The sequence below is a fragment of the Lepisosteus platostomus genome, chromosome 14 (genome assembly GCF_059453375.1).
Source record: "Lepisosteus platostomus isolate fLepPlt1 chromosome 14, fLepPlt1.hap1, whole genome shotgun sequence".
NCBI lineage: Eukaryota > Metazoa > Chordata > Actinopteri > Semionotiformes > Lepisosteidae > Lepisosteus > Lepisosteus platostomus.
This window is the reverse complement of record NC_142624.1, coordinates 1,097,520-1,117,109: the sequence shown is the minus strand read 5'-3', so window position 1 is coordinate 1,117,109 and position 19,590 is coordinate 1,097,520. Positions and strand designations below refer to the sequence as shown.

Here is a 19,590-nt window from a genome sequence, read left to right as displayed (position 1 = left end):
GATGTCCGCAGACTGCAGACACGATTGACCTCCCGCTTCATGTGCAAAACCCCTCAGTGATGTTCTTCAGCTCCCCGAACCCGTGTGCATTGTTTGTTTTTAATCGTTAAGGTGAAACGATTGGCCTTGTTCTGTTCGGAGGACGACAGTGGTCAAACTGGAGTGCTTGGCGTTGCAGCGCGGGGCAGTGTGATTGAACAGCAGTTGGCAGGTGTGAGGCTGGACAAGCACAGAACCTGCGAGTTGGTTTTGAGCAGATCCGTCTGCACAGAGCACAGATGGACACAGGCAGGATGCAAAGCGCGCTGATACACAGGCGCAGGCTGCCCAGAGCCCTGATCTACAGGCGCAGACTGCCCAGAGCCCTGATCTACAGGGGCAGACTGCCCAGAGCACTGATATACAGGCCCAGACTGCCCAGAGCCCTGATCTACAGGGACAGACTGCCCAGAGCCCTGATCTACAGGGGCAGACTGTCCAGAGCCCTGATCTACAGGCCCAGACTGCCCAGAGCCCTGATCTACAGGGGCAGACTGTCCAGAGCCCTGATCTACAGGCCCAGACTGCCCAGAGCCCTGATCTACAGGGGCAGAAAACACAGACAGTTCAATTACAGGACTCCTCCTGCGAAGGTTCAGAAGGTTCACCCCGAGGTGCAGGCAGCTGCAGACAGCCGTCTCCCTGCTCCAGCCCCTCTCCCGGGCAGGCATGAGCACACTGACATCGCCGTCATCCTGGGACCCTGGGCCACGGCACGTGTCTTCCCACAGGACCCCCGCCGAAAGGTCCCAAACGCCTGGTGTCCTTTCCCTCCTTCGACAAAGTGAAATGTCACCCCTTTCTTTCAAAGCAGGTTCAGCGTTTATGCTTTTTTTCGCTTAGCAATAGAAACCACATCCTGAATGGCGTCAGAGGCCGAGTTCTGCAGAAGCCGTGCCTGTTCTTGTATGTGTGGCGGGGAGTTTTCTATAAATACAGTCTGGCCGGGCCCACACACACACACACGCAGGACAGATAGACCGACGTCACAGGCACGCTCGCGACCCGACCTCTGCAAGCGGAGCCGCCGCGTTCTGGCACGCGGGGCGGCCGGTTCGGGTGGGTTCCGACCCGCGCCTCGCGCCCGCAGACAGCCCTCACACCGACCGGAAACCGGGAGGCGGGGGCCGGAGGGGGGGGAGGAGAGGCAGACAGGTGAATCCCCGAGCTTGCGGAACATTTCCAATACTTAGAAACGCGTTTCTATTCATAGACGCATCGAAAATAAACATCACCCCCCGCACGCACGCACGCACGCAGCGCACGGTCTGATCGTCTCCGGCGCTCCCAGCAGGGCCGGCCTGCGTCTGAGTCAGGCCCTGCAGAAGGATGCTTGAGTGTTCACACCAAACACCGCTGTGTGTTTATAAACAATACTGCACATCACCGCGCCCAGCCTGGACAACAGAGACGGTGTTACGGTGTGCTGTTAGAAGTATTTCATCATCAGGACGGGTCAGGTTGGAGTGTTTTCTTGCTCAGCTCCGTGTTTCATCCAGCGTGGTCGTGTCATTCGACCCTTTGATGCAGAGTTTCAGTGCGCTGCGTACTGTAGGCTTTCTTGGTGTTAGGATCGAATTGTTCGGCTTGTTCGCTTATTCCAGGGGTCTAGGAAGGAGTAAATTAACAAATTAAATGAAATATCAATATTAAAATAATGTATTAATAAATAAACATCGATAAAACCACAGGGCCTGGCAAATGGGATTTCAGAACCGGATGTCTGTCTTGCAGTAATTATTAAAGGTACGTACTGTGTAAGACAGTATAGCTGAGTGCCTGTCTTGTAGCCACAGTGGCTGTATTTTGTGCCTGTGTTACTGGTTGTCTAACTGGGTTGGGATCAAAACACTGTTATTCTGCACAGAATGTGACCCGAAATGTCGCAGGATGTCACAGGTCTTGTGCAAGTGATCACATCACTCCTGTCCTGGAGTTCCTGCACTGGCTGCCTATCGGGTTTCAAAATCCTCCTGCTCACCCACACGGCTCTGCATGGCACCTGAGCACCGGTCTGAGCTGCTATGGCCCTGCTCCCCACCTCACAGCCCTCGCTCTGCTAACTCTCCTGTCTGTCCCCCAAGCCCGTCCACACTCTAGGGGTGACAGGGCTCCTCCTGCTGCGCCCCAGCGCTCTGGAACTCTGTCCCCAAGGGTATCAGAGAGGTGCGTGCAGGGCGGAATGTCGGACTTCCGCAGTCCTGGACATCACAGGTGTCATTGCTGCCTTTATTACAGCTCCGGCACGGCCGACTCCTGACGGGTCTCGCTTCGCAATCCGCCCACGACCCTCCGAGCGCACGGACCGGGGGCGGGGACGGAGGAGGGCAGGTGGGGTTGCGGCGCCCGGAGCTCCTCCAGCCCCGGCAGGGGGGTTTCAGAAGCGCGCCCCGCCGCTCCCCGAGAGAGACCCCTCCCTCCCCGGGGTACCTCCGGGTTCCGAGAAGACGCGGGCGATTCACATCGCGAGTCCGGCGCCAGCGGCGCGCCTGCGGGTTGCAGTCACCACAGGCGCAGCGTCAGAGCGAGAGAGAGTGCGGGCTTGCTCTGCGCCTGCCTCTCCGCCCCTGTCCTCACTCGCCCCCGGGAGAGAGCGGAGTACAGCGGCCACCGGGGGCATTTCCGCACGGGCTGGCTCGGTTTCCAGTTCGGGCCCGGCTGGGGCGACTACAGGAGCAGCGAGCAGAGGGTCCCTGGGCGAGGGGTGAGTCCGCCTGTGTGGGGAGACAGACACGACAGAGACGGAGAGAGGAGGACACCTGCGTGATTCCTGTCCGCCGCGCACAGCGCTGCATCTTAAATGCCACGACACGTCCACGCAGCACAGCTCGACAGCACCCGTGCAAACGGAGGGAGTTTGTTAGCGTGAACCCCGGTCACGCTGCAACCGTGTTGTACCGCGCTTTACCACAGTACAGCTTTAAAAAAGTACGGCATCGTGTTCTCACGGGGTCTTCGTCGTTATTGCGGTGTGCTGTGTTACACGGCGCCTGACTGCAATACGACATCAGGTGCAACAGAATGTTCTGTGGGTTTTGATCATGGTCGCCGAGTACCATAGTTTACCACAGTACACTGTTACAGCACACTGTAATTCCTACGGTCGAGAGCAGTGTACCCTAGTTCACTTTATGACAGCAGAGCGTCTTCCTTAGTCTACGTTATTGCAGTAGGTCATCGCGTGTCCGTTATTGTAGCGAACGGTGTACCCCGGTTTATTAGAGAGAGCTGTGCACCACGGGGATCATCCGGCACGGGTTACTGTACTGTAAATCAGCACGCCGCCTCGTCGTCATCTGGGCATGAACGAGTCATTCGGGCGGAAGGGTCACCGTGGACCCCACGGAGGTGCCGTGACAGTCACGACGAGACCCTCTCGGGCTGCGTGTTTGTGCTCTCGGGCTCCCAGCGCCACACGGCTGTCTTACATAACGGAATGCGTTTCGTCTGGAAACAGAACTTCGGCGGAGGGCTCCCGGGTGCTGCCCCCTGCTGGCGGGGGCGGGTACCGCAGGCGGGCGGGCAGGACCTGTAGTCGCCTGAGAGGACTGGGTCACTCAGCAGCTGATCACTCCCGGCTGGAGGGGAGTGCTGTGTTAAGGGCTGAGGGAGTGATGTGGTGTGTTAAGGGCTGAGGTGTGAGTGACTGGACAGGTGTAGCAGTTGTGTGTGTGATTGGACACAGGTGTGTAGCAGGTGTGAGTGACTGGACAGGTGTAGCAGTTGTGTGTGTGATTGGACACAGGTGTGTAGCAGGTGTGTGTGTGTGTGTGATTGGACAGGTGTAGCAGTTGTGTGTGTGATTGGACACAGGTGTGTAGCAGGTGTGTGTGTGTGTGTGATTGGACAGGTGTAGCAGTTGTGTGTGTGATTGGACACAGGTGTGTAGCAGGTGTGTGTGTGTGATTGGACAGGTGTAGCAGTTGTGTGTGTGATTGGACACAGGTGTGTAGCAGGTGTGTGTGTGATCGGACAGGTGTAGCAGGTGTGTGTGTGTGATTGGACACAGGTGTGGCAGGGATGTGCAGCAGAGCTCTGCTTGAGGCCTGTTGTAAGTCCTATTCTATGTGCTGTGTGCTGTGGTACAGTTAGCAGACGAGTTAAATCTGCAGATGACAGATGAGTAGGTGGAGAGGCAACAGCACAGCAGATTATACCTGGGAAGTCAAACACTCCATCAATCTGTACCGCTAGAAGAAAGAGGCACTATGGGAGATTCAGACCCGCAGGATGATGGCCAACCAGGAAACACTTCTTTACTGGAAGAGGTGTGGGTGTGTGTAACAGGCCTCCCCTCTGGGGCTTCTGCAAGAGAAGGCAGGAGAGAGTTCTACAGCCTCTCCGCTGCCAGAGAGCCAGAGTGGTCAGGTTGAACTGAAACCGGCCAGAGCTCACGAAGGTGTCCCTGCCTCTTCCTCTTCCAGCATCCTCTTCCTCGTGCCGCCCAGCTGTATTACCCTAGCTGGGGTCAAAATTTTAACTGTGTTGGGGGGGGGCAGCTGTCGGTGCACGACCACAGCTCTCTCGGAGCACACTGCACGGCTTGTGCCTCCTGCAGGTTTGAGGAGGTGCCCAGTACCCCCCCCCAGCAGGAGAGCGCACTGGGAGGCGCTAGGAGGCTCCGCACGAATATCGACTCCCCTTCCTCCTCCTCCTCCTCCTCCCTGAGTCATTTCCAGCCCTGCTCAGCAGCTGGAGATACAGCCCGCGGTTTCCTGCGCAGCTCGGGGCGAGAGGCGGGTGGGAGAGAGAGGCTCTGCTCGGAAAGCGCAGGAGCCCAGCCGCGGTTTCGGAAACAGCTCAGGGCCTATTTCCGTGCTCCGCCGGCGGCTGTAGACACGGGCTGTGTGGTTTTGCAGCGCGCCTCAGACAATAACAGGTGGGCTATTGTCTCCTACCGAGCGCTGCCGCCCCCCAGGGTGACGTCAGGGAGCGTCTCCGCGGCAACCCGCCCGCCGGGCCATCCGACACCAGGCCGGGCTCCCAGATTCCCAGGGACGAGGGCTGGCTCCGGCTGTCAGCCCTGCTGCCGGAGGTGCTAATCCCGACACCGGCTGGCCTGTTCCGGAGTGTCTGTCCCGGCGCAGCTGGGAGACGGGGGGGGGCTGCCCCCCCCAGCAGGAGAGGGAGGCCCAGTCGCGGGCACAGGCCTAAAAATCCCCGCTGTGTGGGCGCTCCGGCACGCCGGGCGACGGGCCCAGGGATTGCTCGTCGACGCTGCCCCCTGCCTCAGTCCGTCGGGTCCGCCAGCCCGCGGCTCGGTTGGGGCCGGGAGCCGGGGCCCTGAGGCCCCAGCCAGGCCTCGAACCCGGCACCCTGGCAGTGCCAGCGCCAGCGTCCTGCTGCGTGGAGTTGTGTCCCACAGGGAAGGAATTCCCCTTCAGCAGGAGAATCCCAGTTTTCCCCGGGGATGTTGCCCTTGACACTCCAAGAGTGGTCCGGAGGAGGCCCGCCAACCCCCCCCACCCAGGAGGAGCAGGTGCTCAGAGACGCAGGGGGTCCCTGCTGCAAGCCTGCGGGGAGACGCCATCGCCCTCTCCTTCCTCTCCTTCCTCTCCTTCCTCTGCTCTCTGCTCTCGTCCTGATGTCGCCTGGGTGGGGATGTGCCTTCTAACCCTTCAACCAATCCGTTACTCAGCTTCACTGGGAATACGGTCTCCTGACGGGATAAGGGGGTGTCTAGTGACCCCGCTCGACTGAGGTTGACCTCCTGGCCCAGGAGCGCGGTCATGTGATTGTGCCTCCTGAACTGTCGTTATCAAACTCCATCAACCCACTGAGGTGCAGGACTGTGTACAGCGAGGAGAGGCCTAGGATCGCTCGTCCCTGCCCCTCCTCCACACGAGCCCAGGGCAGGGGGGCTGTCTCCTCTCCTCTCCTCTCCTCTCCGTGTGCAGACCGGCAGCTGGGAGCCCTGCTCTCCCTGAAGCACCTCTGTCGTCGCGCCGCGCCAGCTGGTCTGCTCCCCCGAGAACAAAGACTTTTCCATGTCGGGATCAACACCAGGCAGGATCTATTCATGAGCGCGTTCATGCCGAGCAGAGGCAGGACGTGTCCCTGGGGGAATTCTAGCCCGGTCCCCGGACGGGAGGAAAGCCTTTCCCAGGCTCTGCAGCTGTTGCCCATCAGCACAGGGACTCGTGGGTATCGAGAGCGCGGCCCGCAGGCTGGACCGGGCCCCACCTGGGCCAGAGAGCTCCCCCTGTTCGGTTCTGTGTTAACCCAGGACCCAGGACTGGGTCAGTCTTCCTGTGCTCGGACTGGGCGGTTCAGGACGGGTCGAGGTCGTTCTGCAGTTCTGCAGCTGTGTTGATGTAGAGAATCCCACATCCTGTAGGAAATCCTGCCGGGCTCTGGGTTTGGGACCGGGTCGGCGCTCAGGGGTCACCGCGAGCACGCTAAGCTGCAGACAGGGATCGCCCCCTGCAGGCCGCTGCTGGAATCACGGTCTCCTTGCTGTTCCCAGGAGGAGAGCGGGGAGTGTCCCGGTGTCCCAGTCGGAGTGCCGAGCCGCTGTGCTCCCGGAGCACGATGGCCCTGCCAGCCCGAGAGCCCCCCCTGCGCCGCCGCTCCCTGGGGCCCGTCTCCCCGAAACGCATCTACCGGAACCTGTCCGTCAGGCTGAGGGGCGGGGAGACCTCCCAGGGAGACCAATCGCAGAGCTCCGGCCGGCACAACAAGGACACGCCCCTGGTGAGAGGCCGCCTCCTCTCTCCCTCCCATCTCCTCTCCCTCCACATCGATCTCCTCCTCTCTCTCTCCATCTCCTCTCCCTCCACATCGATCTCCTCCTCTCTCTCTCCTCCTGTCCCCCCTCCACACCTGTCTCCTCTCTCCCTCCTCCTCTCTCCCTCCACACCTGTCCCCTGTGTCTCTCTGCTCTGTGCCAGTGTGTCTCTGTGCCCCAGGCCCTCAGGGAAGGGGTGGACAGTGGTGTCCAGTGAGACAGTATTGACCTGCTCCTGCTCTGCCCCCCCAGTACCCGTCTCTGTGGGAGGCGGTGGAGAACGAGGACACCCTGGCGGTGCAGGAGATGCTGTCCCAGCAGAGGGAGGTGAACGCGCTGTCTCCCCAGGGGCTGGTCCCCCTGGACGTGGCCGCCCTCACTATGAGCTCCCCGCTGCTCCGAATACTGATCCGAGCCGGAGCCCGGGAAAACCCACTCCGTGAGTGACAGTCTGTCCCCTGTGTGCCAGAGTCGCTGCGTCTTAAAGGCTCTGTGCTTATGCTGCTGTGTATCACTGACTCTGTGCCTGTGTTAATAGCTCTGTGCTTGTGCTGCTGTGTATCACCGACTCTGTGCCTGTGTTAATAGCTCTGTGCTTGTGTTGCTGTGTATCAATGACTCTGTGCCTGTATTAATGGCTCCATGCCCCTGTTAATGGCCCTGTGCCAGAGTTAATGGCTCTGTGTCTGAGTTAATGGCCCTGTGCTGATATTAATGGTGCCGGTGTTAATGGCCCTGTGCCGTGTGCCAGTGTGCAGCCCAGCGGACTGGTCCGTGAAGCTGCAGGCGCTGGTGCGCACAGCGGGGAGGTGTGTGGCCGAGCTGAAGGACGCCGTGTGCACGGGCCCCCCAGAGGCGCAGCAGGACACCCAGAAGCAGCTGCGGGTCTGGACCCTGAGGTACCAGCTCTACTGCCGCATGAGGGAGAACTTCGCCCGCACAGGTACGGGGCTGGGCCGGACCGGGCCGCACCGGGCCCTGCTGCTACAGGCTGACTGGGGTTTAGTGGATTGGACTGGACTGGTCTGAGCTGGACTGGACGACAGTGGACCTCAATGAGCCTGATGTGGGCTGAGCGGACTGGGCTGCTCTGGGCTATATCAGAGTGGACTGGGCTGATCTCATTTCAGTCAGACTGGGCTGGGCTGCGTTCAGTCACACTGGGCTGGGCTGCGTTCAGTCAGACAGGACTGCTCTCCATTCATTCAGAATGGGCTGGGCTGCGTTCAGGACTGTGATGGACATTGTGTCACTGGACAGAACTACGCTGGGATCATGTGAACTGGACCGGACCGGAGTAAAGCTAGTTTTAATGATAACATACAGATTTTTTTTCTGCTGCAGTAGTGCATGTAAACAGTGTATTGATCTCTCTCTGTCACCCAGTGCTACCTGGCCCTCCCAGTAACGTGAGCTTGCTGGTGTCCAGTGCCACCTCGCTGACCGTGTCCTTCAGGGAGCCAGAGGGCACCGTCACTGGGCTCATCACCCACTACAGAGGTGGGGTCTACATGGGGAGAAGTGTTAATAATGTTAATAATACACAGCCCAGTCTGGGTCTACAGTAGAGTCAGTGTTGATGTGTTAATACACAGCCCAGTCTGGGTCTACAGTAGAGTCAGTGTTGATGTGTTAATACACAGCCCAGTCTGGGTCTATAGCAGAGTCAGTGTTGATGTGTTAGTACACAGCCCAGTCTGGGTCTATAGCAGAGTCAGTGTTGATGTGTTAGTACACAGCCCAGTCTGGGTCTATAGCAGAGTCAGTGTTGATGTGTTAGTACACAGCCCAGTCTGGGTCTATAGCAGAGTCAGTGTTGATGTGTTAATACACAGCCCAGTCTGGGTCTATAGTAGAGTCAGTGTTGATGTGTTAATAGACAGCCCAGTCTGGGTCTATAGTAGAGTCAGTGTTGATGTGTTAATAGACAGCCCAGTCTGGGTCTATAGTAGAGTCAGTGTTGATGTGTTAATACACAGCCCAGTCTGGGTCTACAGTAGAGTCAGTGTTGATGTGTTAATACACAGCCCAGTCTGGGTCTACAGTAGAGTCAGTGTTGATGTGTTAATACACAGCCCAGTCTGGGTCTACAGTAGAGTCAGTGTTGATGTGTTAGTACACAGCCCAGTCTGGGTCTACAGTAGAGTCAGTGTTGATGTGTTAGTACACAGCCCAGTCTGGGTCTACAGCAGAGTCAGTGTTGATGTGTTAATACACAGATAGCTCCTGTAACTCAGTGCTGTGTCTCTGTTTTCTTTGGTACAGTGGAATGGAGCTCGTCAGCGACCTTTGACCCCCTTTGTGGCTCAGTGCTGGTTCACGACACAAAGAATCTGCACTTCATCATCACCGGACTGACCACAGTAAGACACTGTCACTGGGACTGTGAGAGTCCAGTCAGTATCACTGGGCTGACCACAGTAAGACAATGTGACTGGGGCTGTGAGAGTCCAGTCAGTATCACTGGGCTGACCACAGTAAGACACTGTCACTGGGACTGTGAGAGTCCAGTCAGTATCACTGGGCTGACCACAGTAAGACAATGTGACTGGGGCTGTGAGAGTCCAGTCAGTATCACTGGGCTGACCACAGTAAGACACTGTGACTGGGGCTGTGAGAGTCCAGTCAGTATCACTGGGCTGACCACAGTAAGACCCTGTCACTGGGATTGTGAGTGTCCAGTCAGTATCACTGGGCTGACCACAATAAGACCCTGTGACTGGGGCTGTGAGAGTCCAGTCAGTATCACTGGTCTGACCACAGTAAGACACTGGGACTGGGACTGTGAGAGTCCAGTCAGTATCACGAGACTGACCACAGCTGGGACTGAGTGTCCAGTCAGTGTGTCTGTCTGTGCATGTGTGTGCCTCTGTGTGTGCGTCACTGTGTGTGTCTGTGTGTTCCAGGGAGGACTGTACTTCGTCAGGGTGTCGGCCTACAATGTGAAGGGATATGGTCCAGCTCAGAGCTCCAGCCCCCCCAGTGCTGCCCCCTCCAGTGAGTACCAGGAAGTGCAGGCTGCCTCTGAGACTGAGCCTGATCAAGATATGGTCAGATACCGTACATCTTAGAAACCTGATTTTCAGAACACTGCAAGGCTGTTGTAATTGATTGATTTTTTATCTGAAATTTAAACTGAGAGGGGATCCCTCAAAAAAAACAGAGGCTCCATATTGCCAATCACTCCATTGATCTGTTACAGTTACAGGGACACTGAACTGTATTGATATTGTAGGGTCTGTGATAACATGACAGGGACTCAGCACTCTATCCCTGCTGTGAGTGAGGGCCCTGTTGGTTTATTAGTATTGCAGGAACCCCAGCAACAGTGTGGATGTCGTAAGCATGCTGTGCTCTGTCGCCCCCTACAGGCTGGACGCAGTGCTGCGGTGTGAAGCAGAGGAGCCGGGAGCAGGCGGCCGGAGTCGGGAAACTGCTGGAGCAGATCCAGGACCCGCAGTACCGGGGCTACTTCATAGGTGACACTGGGCTGGCACACGCTTACACATGCTTTCACACACGGTTACACTTACACACGCTTTATACACAGGCTTACACACACCCACACACATGCTCATATACTCGAATACACACACGCATGCACACATCTACACACTCGCTCACATTTGCTCACACAAACACACTCGTGCACAGACACACAGGCGCTCACAGGCTCACACAAACACACACTCGTGCACAGACACACAGGTGCGCACAGGCTCACACAAACACACACTCGTGCACAGACACGCAGGCGCGCACAGGCTCACACAAACACACACTCGTGCACAGACACGCAGGCGCGCACAGGCTCACACAAACACACACTCGTGCACAGACACGCAGGCGCGCACAGGCTCACACAAACACACACTGGTGCACAGACACACAGGTGCGCACAGGCTCACACAAACACACACTCATGCACAGACACACAGGCGCGCACAGGCTCACACAAACACACACTGGTGCACAGACACACAGGTGCGCACAGGCTCACACAAACACACTCGTGCACAGACACGCAGGTGCGCACAGGCTCACACAAACACACACTCGTGCACAGACACACAGGCGCGCACAGGCTCACACAAACACACACTCGTGCACAGACACACAGGTGCGCACAGGCTCACACAAACACACACTCGTGCACAGACAAACAGGTGCGCACAGGCTCACACAAACACACACTTGTGCACAGACACACAGGCGCGCACAGGCTCACACAAACACACACTCGTGCACAGACACACACACTCACACTCACTCACACACTGTCCCTCTGCCTGCAGAGACGTCCAGGGTTCACACCCCCAGCAAGAAGCTGTCTGTGTCTCGCAGCCTCAAGCACCTCTTCCAGTCGGCCACCAAGTTTGTGCGCAGCCTGCAGAGGTGAGTCCTCTCTCCACTGAGAGTGACCGCTGACCGCTGTCCCCACTGAGACTGACCCCTATTCCCACTGACCCCTGACCCCTCTCCCCACCGACACTGACCCTGCTCCATCGAAACTGATCCCTCTCCTCATTGAGAAATTAGGGGTAAGGAGTTGGGATAAGGTTTAGGGTTACGATCACGGGCGGTAACGTCAGTCTCTGTGTCTCAGGGGAGTGTACCTGGCCGCTGTCTTCTACCACAAGGACAACATCCTGGTCACAGCCGAGGAGCAGATCCCATTGGTGGAGATCCACAGCTGCTCCACCTCCGTCACGCAGGACTTCCTCTGGTTCGCCAAGGTCAGCTGTCAATCACAGGGCCACGCCGGAGGAGCAGCCTCTGTCTTTCCTGTCTCAGTCCCTGTCTGTCTTTCCCTGGCTCTCCTTCTCTCCCTGTGTCCAGCCCTCTCTCCTCCTTTCTGCGGCTGGGTTGTCCCAGACAGTAGGGAGCCGAACAGTGAGCGACTGTGGACAGTGAGTGACGTTTCCCAGCTGTGGGCTTGTAGTGACTACTTTGCCTTCCTCCTCCCTGTCCTCAGCTGTCCTGCGCCTGGAAGGACGTCTCCTGGCTGCAGCAGGCCATGACCTCTTCCCTGTCCTCCTCCTCCTCTCTCCTGCAGACCCGACAGAAGATCCTGCTGGCCGTCTCCCAGCTACAGGTCAGTGTGTGTGTATGAACCCCTCTCTCTCTCAGTGCAGTGTTAATGTACTGGAGTGTCCAGTCAGTGTGTCTGTATTAACCCCCCTCTCTCTCAGTGCAGTGTTCATGTACTGGAGTGTCCAGTCAGTGTGTCTGTATGAACCCCTCTCTCTCTCAGTGCAGTGTTAATGTACTGGAGTGTCCAGTCAGTGTGTCTGTATGAACCCCTCTCTCTCAGTGCAGTGTTAATGTACTGGAGTGTCCAGTCAGTGTGTCTGTATGAACCCCTCTCTCTCAGTGCAGTGTTCATGTACTGGAGTGTCCAGTCAGTGTGTGTGTATGAACCTCTCTCTCTCTCAGTGCAGTGTTCATGTACTGGAGTGTCCAGTCAGTGTGTCTGTATGAACCCCTCTCTCTCTCAGTGCAGTGTTAATGTACTGGAGTGTCCAGTCAGTGTGTCTGTATGAACCTCTCTCTCTCAGTGCAGTGTTCATGTACTGGAGTGTCCAGTCAGTGTGTGAACCCTCTCTCTCTCTGGGTGACACAGAGCTCTCTGGGCACGGTGGACTTGGGCCAGGTGTACCATGAGCCCATTAAGGACCGGCAGGGGAACGTGCTGCTGGTGACCTTGAGGGAGGGCTCCTCTCTCTTGCCCCCTGACCCCCTGCGCTGGACCCCCCTGGCCCGCTTCCAGAGAGAGAGGCAACGCAGCCACCTGCTGCCCGACCCCACTGCCATCGACACGCTGACCGAGCACCTCAAGGTGTGCCCTCTCGTCTGACCACTCGTCTGCCTGCCTGTGTCACTGAGAGCCTGTCAGTCTGACTGACTCAGGGGCTGAATATCCTGTCTGTCTGAAAGCCCTCTAGATACTACCCTTCTGTCCCTCTGTCTGTCTCTGGAAGACTAAATCTCAGCACACGCACTCTCATGCTCTGATTCTGTCATGCCCGTGTCACCACCACCAAGGTGGATGCTGCACATTGGTGGTGGTGGAGGGGAGTCCCCATTACCTGTAAAGTGCTTTGAGTGGAGTGTCCAGAAAAGCGCTATATAAGTGTAGGCAATTATTATTATTATTATTTTGACAACTGAGCTGGTCAATATTAAGTTGTCTCTGTCTCCCTCTACAGGGAAACCTCTGCTCTCACAGTCAGTGATGTTAGCTGCAGTGTCAGTGTTAATATAGACTTTGTCTCCCTCTACAGGGAAACCTGTGCTCTCACAGTGTCAGTGTGTTAATATTAAACTGTCTCTGTCTCCCCCTACAGGAGAAGCTGTGCTCTCACAGTCAGTGATGTTAGCTGCAGTGTCAGTGTTAATATAGACTTTGTCTCCCTCTACAGGGAAACCTGTGCTCTCACAGTGTCAGTGTGTTAATATTAAACTGTCTCTGTCTCTCCCTTCAGGAGAAGCTGTGCTCTCACAGTCAGTGATGTTAGCCACAGTGTCAGTGTTAATATAGACCTTGTCTCTCCCTTCAGGAGAAGCTGTGCTCTCACAGTCAGTGATGTTAGCTGCAGTGTCAGTGTTAATATAGACTTTGTCTCCCCCTTCAGGAGAAGCTGTGCTCTCACAGTCAGTGATGTTAGCTGCAGTGTCAGTGTGTTAATATAGACTTTGTCTCCCCCTACAGGAGAAGCTGTGCTCTCACAGTCAGTGATGTTAGCTGCAGTGTCAGTGTGTTAATTGTCTCTGTCTCCCCCTACAGGAGAAGCTGTGCTATCACAGTCAGTGATGTTAGCTGTAGTGTCAGTGTTAATATAGACTTTGTCTCCCTCTACAGGGAAACCTGTGCTCTCACAGTGTCAGTGTGTTAATATTAAACTGTCTCTGTCTCTCCCTTCAGGAGAAGCTGTGCTCTCACAGTCAGTGATGTTAGCCACAGTGTCAGTGTGTTAATTGCCTCTGTCTCCCCCTACAGGAGAAGCTGTGCTCTCACAGTCAGTGATGTTAGCTGCAGTGTCAGTGTTAATATAGACTTTGTCTCCCCCTACAGGAGAAGCTGTGCTCTCACAGTCAGTGATGTTAGCTGCAGTGTCAGTGTGTTAATTGTCTCTGTCTCCCCCTACAGGAGAAGCTGTGCTATCACAGGCGCAGCGTGCAGACCGCCCAGCCGGGGCTCTACGTTGGGGTGCTGAAGCTGTGCAGCTCGGTGGATCAGATCCGAGTCCTGGTGCCACACAAGCTGCCCAACCTGCTGTACCACGCCCGCGTCCGGCACAACGCCCACGTATCGCGGTACAGAGGCCGTCGCAGCACATCCCAGCGATCAGTAATCGGGGCAGTGAGTGCGCCGGCCCCAGCCCTCACCTCTCACCCCTCGCCCTCTGTTCCCGCCGCAGGGAGGAGTGGGCGTGGCTGCAGGGCCTGTGCGGGCGCGGCGCGGCGGAGGGGCGGGGCCCGCCGGACCCCGGGCTGGGGGAGTTCGTCAGGTCCCTGAGAGCAGCCGTCTCCCACCTGCTCACGAAGCTCAACATCCCGCTGCACAAGGTACGAGTCCGGGGATCCGGGAGGGAAGAGAGGGGGCGCGCACCTCCCTCTCTCTCTCTGATTCACTGGGGTCACAGTCACCCCACTTAACCACTTCTTTACTGGAAGGGCTGCACACCTCTGGCCAGCCCTGCCTGCTGGTGGGTCCCAGAGCAGAGCTGTGTGGCGAGACTGTGCCTCTGCCCCTGACACCGCTGTAACGACAGGCGGCGCTCGGGGCCTCGATATCGCCAGTCTCCAGCGCAGCAGCGCAGCTCAGGCACAGCTGCGGACCGACGGACCAGCGCTGTTAAACTTCACGCCTGCGGGTTACTCCGTACTGGGCTGCCTTCTGTGTGGAGTCTGCCTGTTCTGCCTGCGTTCGCCCGGATTTTCGCCAGGCGCACCCGCCGCTCAAAGACGTGCTGGCCCAGTTCGTGGCGGCCCCTGCAGCAGACTGGCGTCCTGTCCCGGGAGCTATCCCGCCTTGTGCCCCTGTGTATCCAGGATGCCAGGGCTCTGACCAGGAAGAAGCTCTTTCCTGGCGATGGGCTGACGTTACCCGACCGGACCGTTCGGACTGTGACAGGCGGCTCGTGCTGCCGTGTTTGGGCGGCGCTTGTGGCCCCGGGGCCCTGCGCTCAGAGAGGCCCTGACAGCTCCTTCCTCCCCCCAGGCGCAGTGCTACCGCCTGTACACACAGGAAGTGCTGCAGCTGGGCCAGCAGGTCTCCTTCCTGCTGCTGCTGCCGCCCTCCGAGGACTTCTGCGCCTCCCCGGGGAAGGACGGCGCGCTGTCCGGCTTCCTCACCCTGCCGCTGCAGATCTTCGAGCTGGGTAGGACACTGCAGAACCACTCACGCCAAGCACACCACGCATATCACACACAGCACTCACGCCAAGCACACCACGTATATCACACACAGCACTCACACTGAGCACACCACACATATCACACACTGCACTCACGCCAAGCACACCACACATATCACACACTGCACTCACACTGAGCACACCACGCATATCACACACAGCACTCACGCCAAGCACACCACACATATCACACACAGCACTCACGCCAAGCACACCACGTATATCACACACAGCACTCACACTGAGCACACCACACATATCACACACTGCACTCACGCCAAGCACACCACACATATCACACACTGCACTCACACTGAGCACACCACACATATCACACACCGCACTCACACTGAGCACACCATGCATATCACACACTGCACTCACACTGAGCACACCACACATATCACACACCGCACTCACACTGAGCACACCACACATATCACACACTGCACTCACGCCAAGCACACCACACATATCACACACAGCACTCACGCCAAGCACACCACACATATCACACACAGCACTCACGCCAAGCACACCACACATATCACACACTGCACTCACACTGAGCACACCACACATATCACACACCGCACTCACACTGAGCACACCACACATATCACACACTGCACTCACACTGAGCACACCACACATATCACACACTGCACTCACACTGAGCACACCACACATATCACACACAGCACTCACGCCAAGCACACCACACATATCACACACTGCACTCACACTGAGCACACCACACATATCACACACAGCACTCACACTGAGCACACCACACATATCACACACTGCACTCATGCCAAGCACACCACACATATCACACACTGCACTCACACTGAGCACACCACACATATCACACACTGCACTCACACTGAGCACACCACACATATCACACACTGCACTCACACTGAGCACACCACACATATCACACACCGCACTCACACTGAGCACACCACACATATCACACACTGCACTCATGCCAAGCACACCACACATATCACACACTGCACTCACGCCAAGCACACCACACATATCACACACAGCACTCACGCCAAGCACACCACACATATCACACACAGCACTCACGCCAAGCACACCACACATATCACACACTGCACTCACACTGAGCACACCACACATATCACACACTGCACTCACACTGAGCACACCACACATATCACACACTGCACTCACACTGAGCACACCACACATATCACACACTGCACTCACACTGAGCACACCACACATATCACACACTGCACTCACACTGAGCACACCACACATATCACACACTGCACTCACACTGAGCACACCACACATATCACACACAGCACTCACACTGAGCACACCACACATATCACACACTGCACTCACGCCAAGCACACCACACATATCACACACAGCACTCACGCCAAGCACACCACACATATCACACACTGCACTCACACTGAGCACACCACACATATCACACACAGCACTCACACTGAGCACACCACACATATCACACACCGCACTCACACTGAGCACACCACACATATCACACACAGCACTCACACTGAGCACACCACACATATCACACACAGCACTCACACTGAGCACACCACACATATCACACACAGCACTCACACTGAGCACACCACACATATCACACACTGCACTCACACTGAGCACACCACACATATCACACACCGCACTCACACTGAGCACACCACACATATCACACACTGCACTCATGCCAAGCACATAACTTACTCCAAATTCTCTGCCTGTGCATCTGACCGTACTGCCCCTCTCTCTCTGCCCCAGTCCACTTCTCGGCCTACGAGCAGGAGTTCTTCTCTCAGTACTGCCAGGCCTCCCTGCTGCTGGAGCTGGACGCCCAGCTGTCCCAGCAGGCCCTGAGGGAGGCGCTGGACAGGCGGGAGGTGCAGGAGGCCAAGGACAGGCTGGACCAGGTGCTGCAGCTGACCCAGGTCTGTCTCTTCATGCAGCGGTTTCCTAGACACTCACCCAGACTGGGCGGAACGACCCCCTCATAGCTTCAGTACACAAGTCCAATGACTCCCACAGTAGCTTCCTGAAAGAGTTCTGTGGTTCACTGTGCAGGAAGAGCAAAGTGGGTAATAAATATAGACCAGAGTCTATGTGTGAGAGAGTCCAGTCCAGTCCAGTGTGAGAGAGTCTGGTCCAGTGTGTGTGTGAGAGAGTCCAGTCCGGTGTGAGAGAGTCCAGTCCAGCCCGGTGTGAGAGAGTCCAGTCCAGTGTGTGTGTGTGAGAGAGTCCAGTCCGGTGTGAGAGAGCCCAGTCCAGTCCAGTGTGAGAGAGTCCAGTCCAGTCCAGTGTGAGAGAGTCCAGTCCGGTGTGAGAGAGCCCAGTCCAGTCCAGTGTGAGAGAGTCCAGTCCAGTCCGGTGTGAGAGAGTCCAGTCCAGTCCAGTGTGAGAGAGTCCAGTCCAGTCCAGTCCGGTGTGAGAGAGCCCAGTCCAGTCCGGTGTGAGAGAGTCCAGTCCAGTCCAGTGTGAGAGAGTCCAGTCCAGTCCAGTCCGGTGTGAGAGAGCCCAGTCCAGTCCAGTGTGAGAGAGTCCAGTCCAGTCCGGTGTGAGAGAGTCCAGTCCAGTCCAGTGTGAGAGAGCCCAGTCCAGTCCGGTGTGAGAGAGCCCAGTCCAGTCCGGTGTGAGAGAGCCCAGTCCAGTCCAGTGTGAGAGAGTCCAGTCCAGTCCAGTGTGAGAGAGTCCAGTCCAGTCCGGTGTGAGAGAGTCCAGTCCAGTCCGGTGTGAGAGAGCCCAGTCCGGTGTGAGAGAGTCCAGTCCAGTCCAGTGTGAGAGAGCCCAGTCCAGTCCAGTCCGGTGTGAGAGAGCCCAGTCCAGTGCGGTGTGAGAGAGCCCAGTCCAGTCCGGTGTTTGACAGTCCCCGTGACTGTGCCCCTGTCTGTCTCCGCAGCACCTGGACTCCCTGTGGCGCAGTGTGCGCTGGATCACGGACGCGCTGCACTGCGTGCGCCACAAGGAGAGCGGGCGTGGCGCCCCCCTGGGCCGGGTCATGGAGGACCAGGAGAGGGGGGAGCCCCAGAGCCCCCACGGCAGCAGCAGCGTCCCGGACCGGGGGTCAGCGCCCGGGTCGACCTGCACAGGTACGCCCCCCCAGCTCGTCGTGACTGAAGCCACAGTGTCGCGGGGTGGACCGGAATGTGCAGGGAGTGTCATCTGGCGTCCTGGTGCAGAAACACTGACAGAAGCCCCCAGTCATGCTGGTGCACTTCACACAGAGAGCACACTGTTCACGTGGCCTGGCTGAGCAGGGTGATGGGCGTGGGGACTGGCCAGTCACGGCCCCGACTGCAAAGTGATGGGCGGGGTTTAACGAGCTGCCGAGCTATTGACCCTCTTCCTCTCTCCGTCAGACCGCCGGCCCAGTCTGGGGTTGGACAACGTGCTCTGGACGGGCAGCCGTGTGGCTCCGGACTGCTTCCATCCCAACAGCCCCGTGGACAGTGAGGGGTCCCTCAAGAGCAGCGGCCAATCAGGAGCCAGCAGGAGGAGCCCACCCGCGCACAGGGACCAATCAGCGGCGCGGGCCTACGCCGTCGGCCAACCAGAGCCGAGGGCCGGCGGCTGTGTCACGGCGGGGGGCGGGACGGACTCCTGGCCGGGACTCGGGGAATCGGGGGTCGGACTCGGGCAGCAGGAGGCGCCGGAGGTTGGGGGCAGTCCGAGTGACCCCTCAGTCCTGGAGGACAGCGCCTGCGCTCCGTCGTGGCTGCGGCTCAGAGACTCTGCCCAGGAGGAGGAGCCGCCTCCCTGGGAGCTCCTGGACAGCGTCGCAGCCCCCCTGCCCCAGGACGGCCCCCCGGGGCGGGAGCCGACCCCCCTCCTGCCCCGCTGCGACAGCCAGGGCGACCCGCTGAGGCCACAGCCCACCAGGGGGCGCTGCCTGCCCGAGAGGAGCCTGGTGGAGTGGATCAGCTCGCCGCAGTCCTGAGGCTCGCCGCCGGAGATCCGCGCGGGGGGGACCGGACAGCGCCCGGCTGCAGCGCTCGGGACCGGGCCGGAGCTCAGAACCCGTCGGTGTGCCTCTGCGCCTCTGTGCGTTTGAGCCCTTTGCTGTCACACCACTCTGTTGCCTTACTGTACATAAACTCACACTCACTCTGAAACAGAAGCGTCCGCTGTCTTCACTTACTGTACCACCGCGGCGGTGTGTGTGTGTGTGTGTGTGTGTCATATGTATGTGAGTGTTTGTGTGTTTGTGTGTGTGTTTGTGTGTTTGTGTGTTTGTGTGAGTGTGAGTGTGAGTGTGAGCATGAGTGTGTGTGTGTGGTGTGTTTTTCACATGCAGCTGCTGCCCCCCTGTTCTCTTTCCCTCCTCGATCGTGGGCCACACGCTTGCGC

General features: G+C 57.7%; 2 protein-coding genes across 2 annotated transcripts in view; both read left to right on the top strand.

Annotated features, from left to right (window-relative positions):
• The window catches only part of LOC148648579 (GTPase IMAP family member 8-like), a 72,819-nt gene that overhangs the window by 39,098 nt on the left and 14,131 nt on the right, over window positions 1-19,590 (top strand). The gene's annotated exons all lie outside the window — the stretch shown is intronic.
• Window positions 475-19,360, top strand: LOC148648582 (ankyrin repeat and fibronectin type-III domain-containing protein 1). Its single transcript, XM_088606920.1, has 19 exons — window positions 475-785; window positions 2,278-2,743; window positions 6,506-6,732; window positions 7,019-7,205; window positions 7,518-7,709; window positions 8,153-8,266; window positions 9,032-9,129; window positions 9,673-9,763; window positions 10,138-10,245; window positions 11,062-11,161; window positions 11,373-11,502; window positions 11,742-11,861; window positions 12,390-12,605; window positions 13,917-14,083; window positions 14,188-14,335; window positions 14,991-15,150; window positions 17,011-17,177; window positions 18,143-18,332; window positions 18,603-19,360. Exons 3-19 carry the CDS (start codon window positions 6,571-6,573, stop codon window positions 19,178-19,180), a joined length of 2,928 nt encoding a protein of 975 aa, XP_088463046.1. The 5' UTR covers window positions 475-785; window positions 2,278-2,743; window positions 6,506-6,570; the 3' UTR covers window positions 19,181-19,360.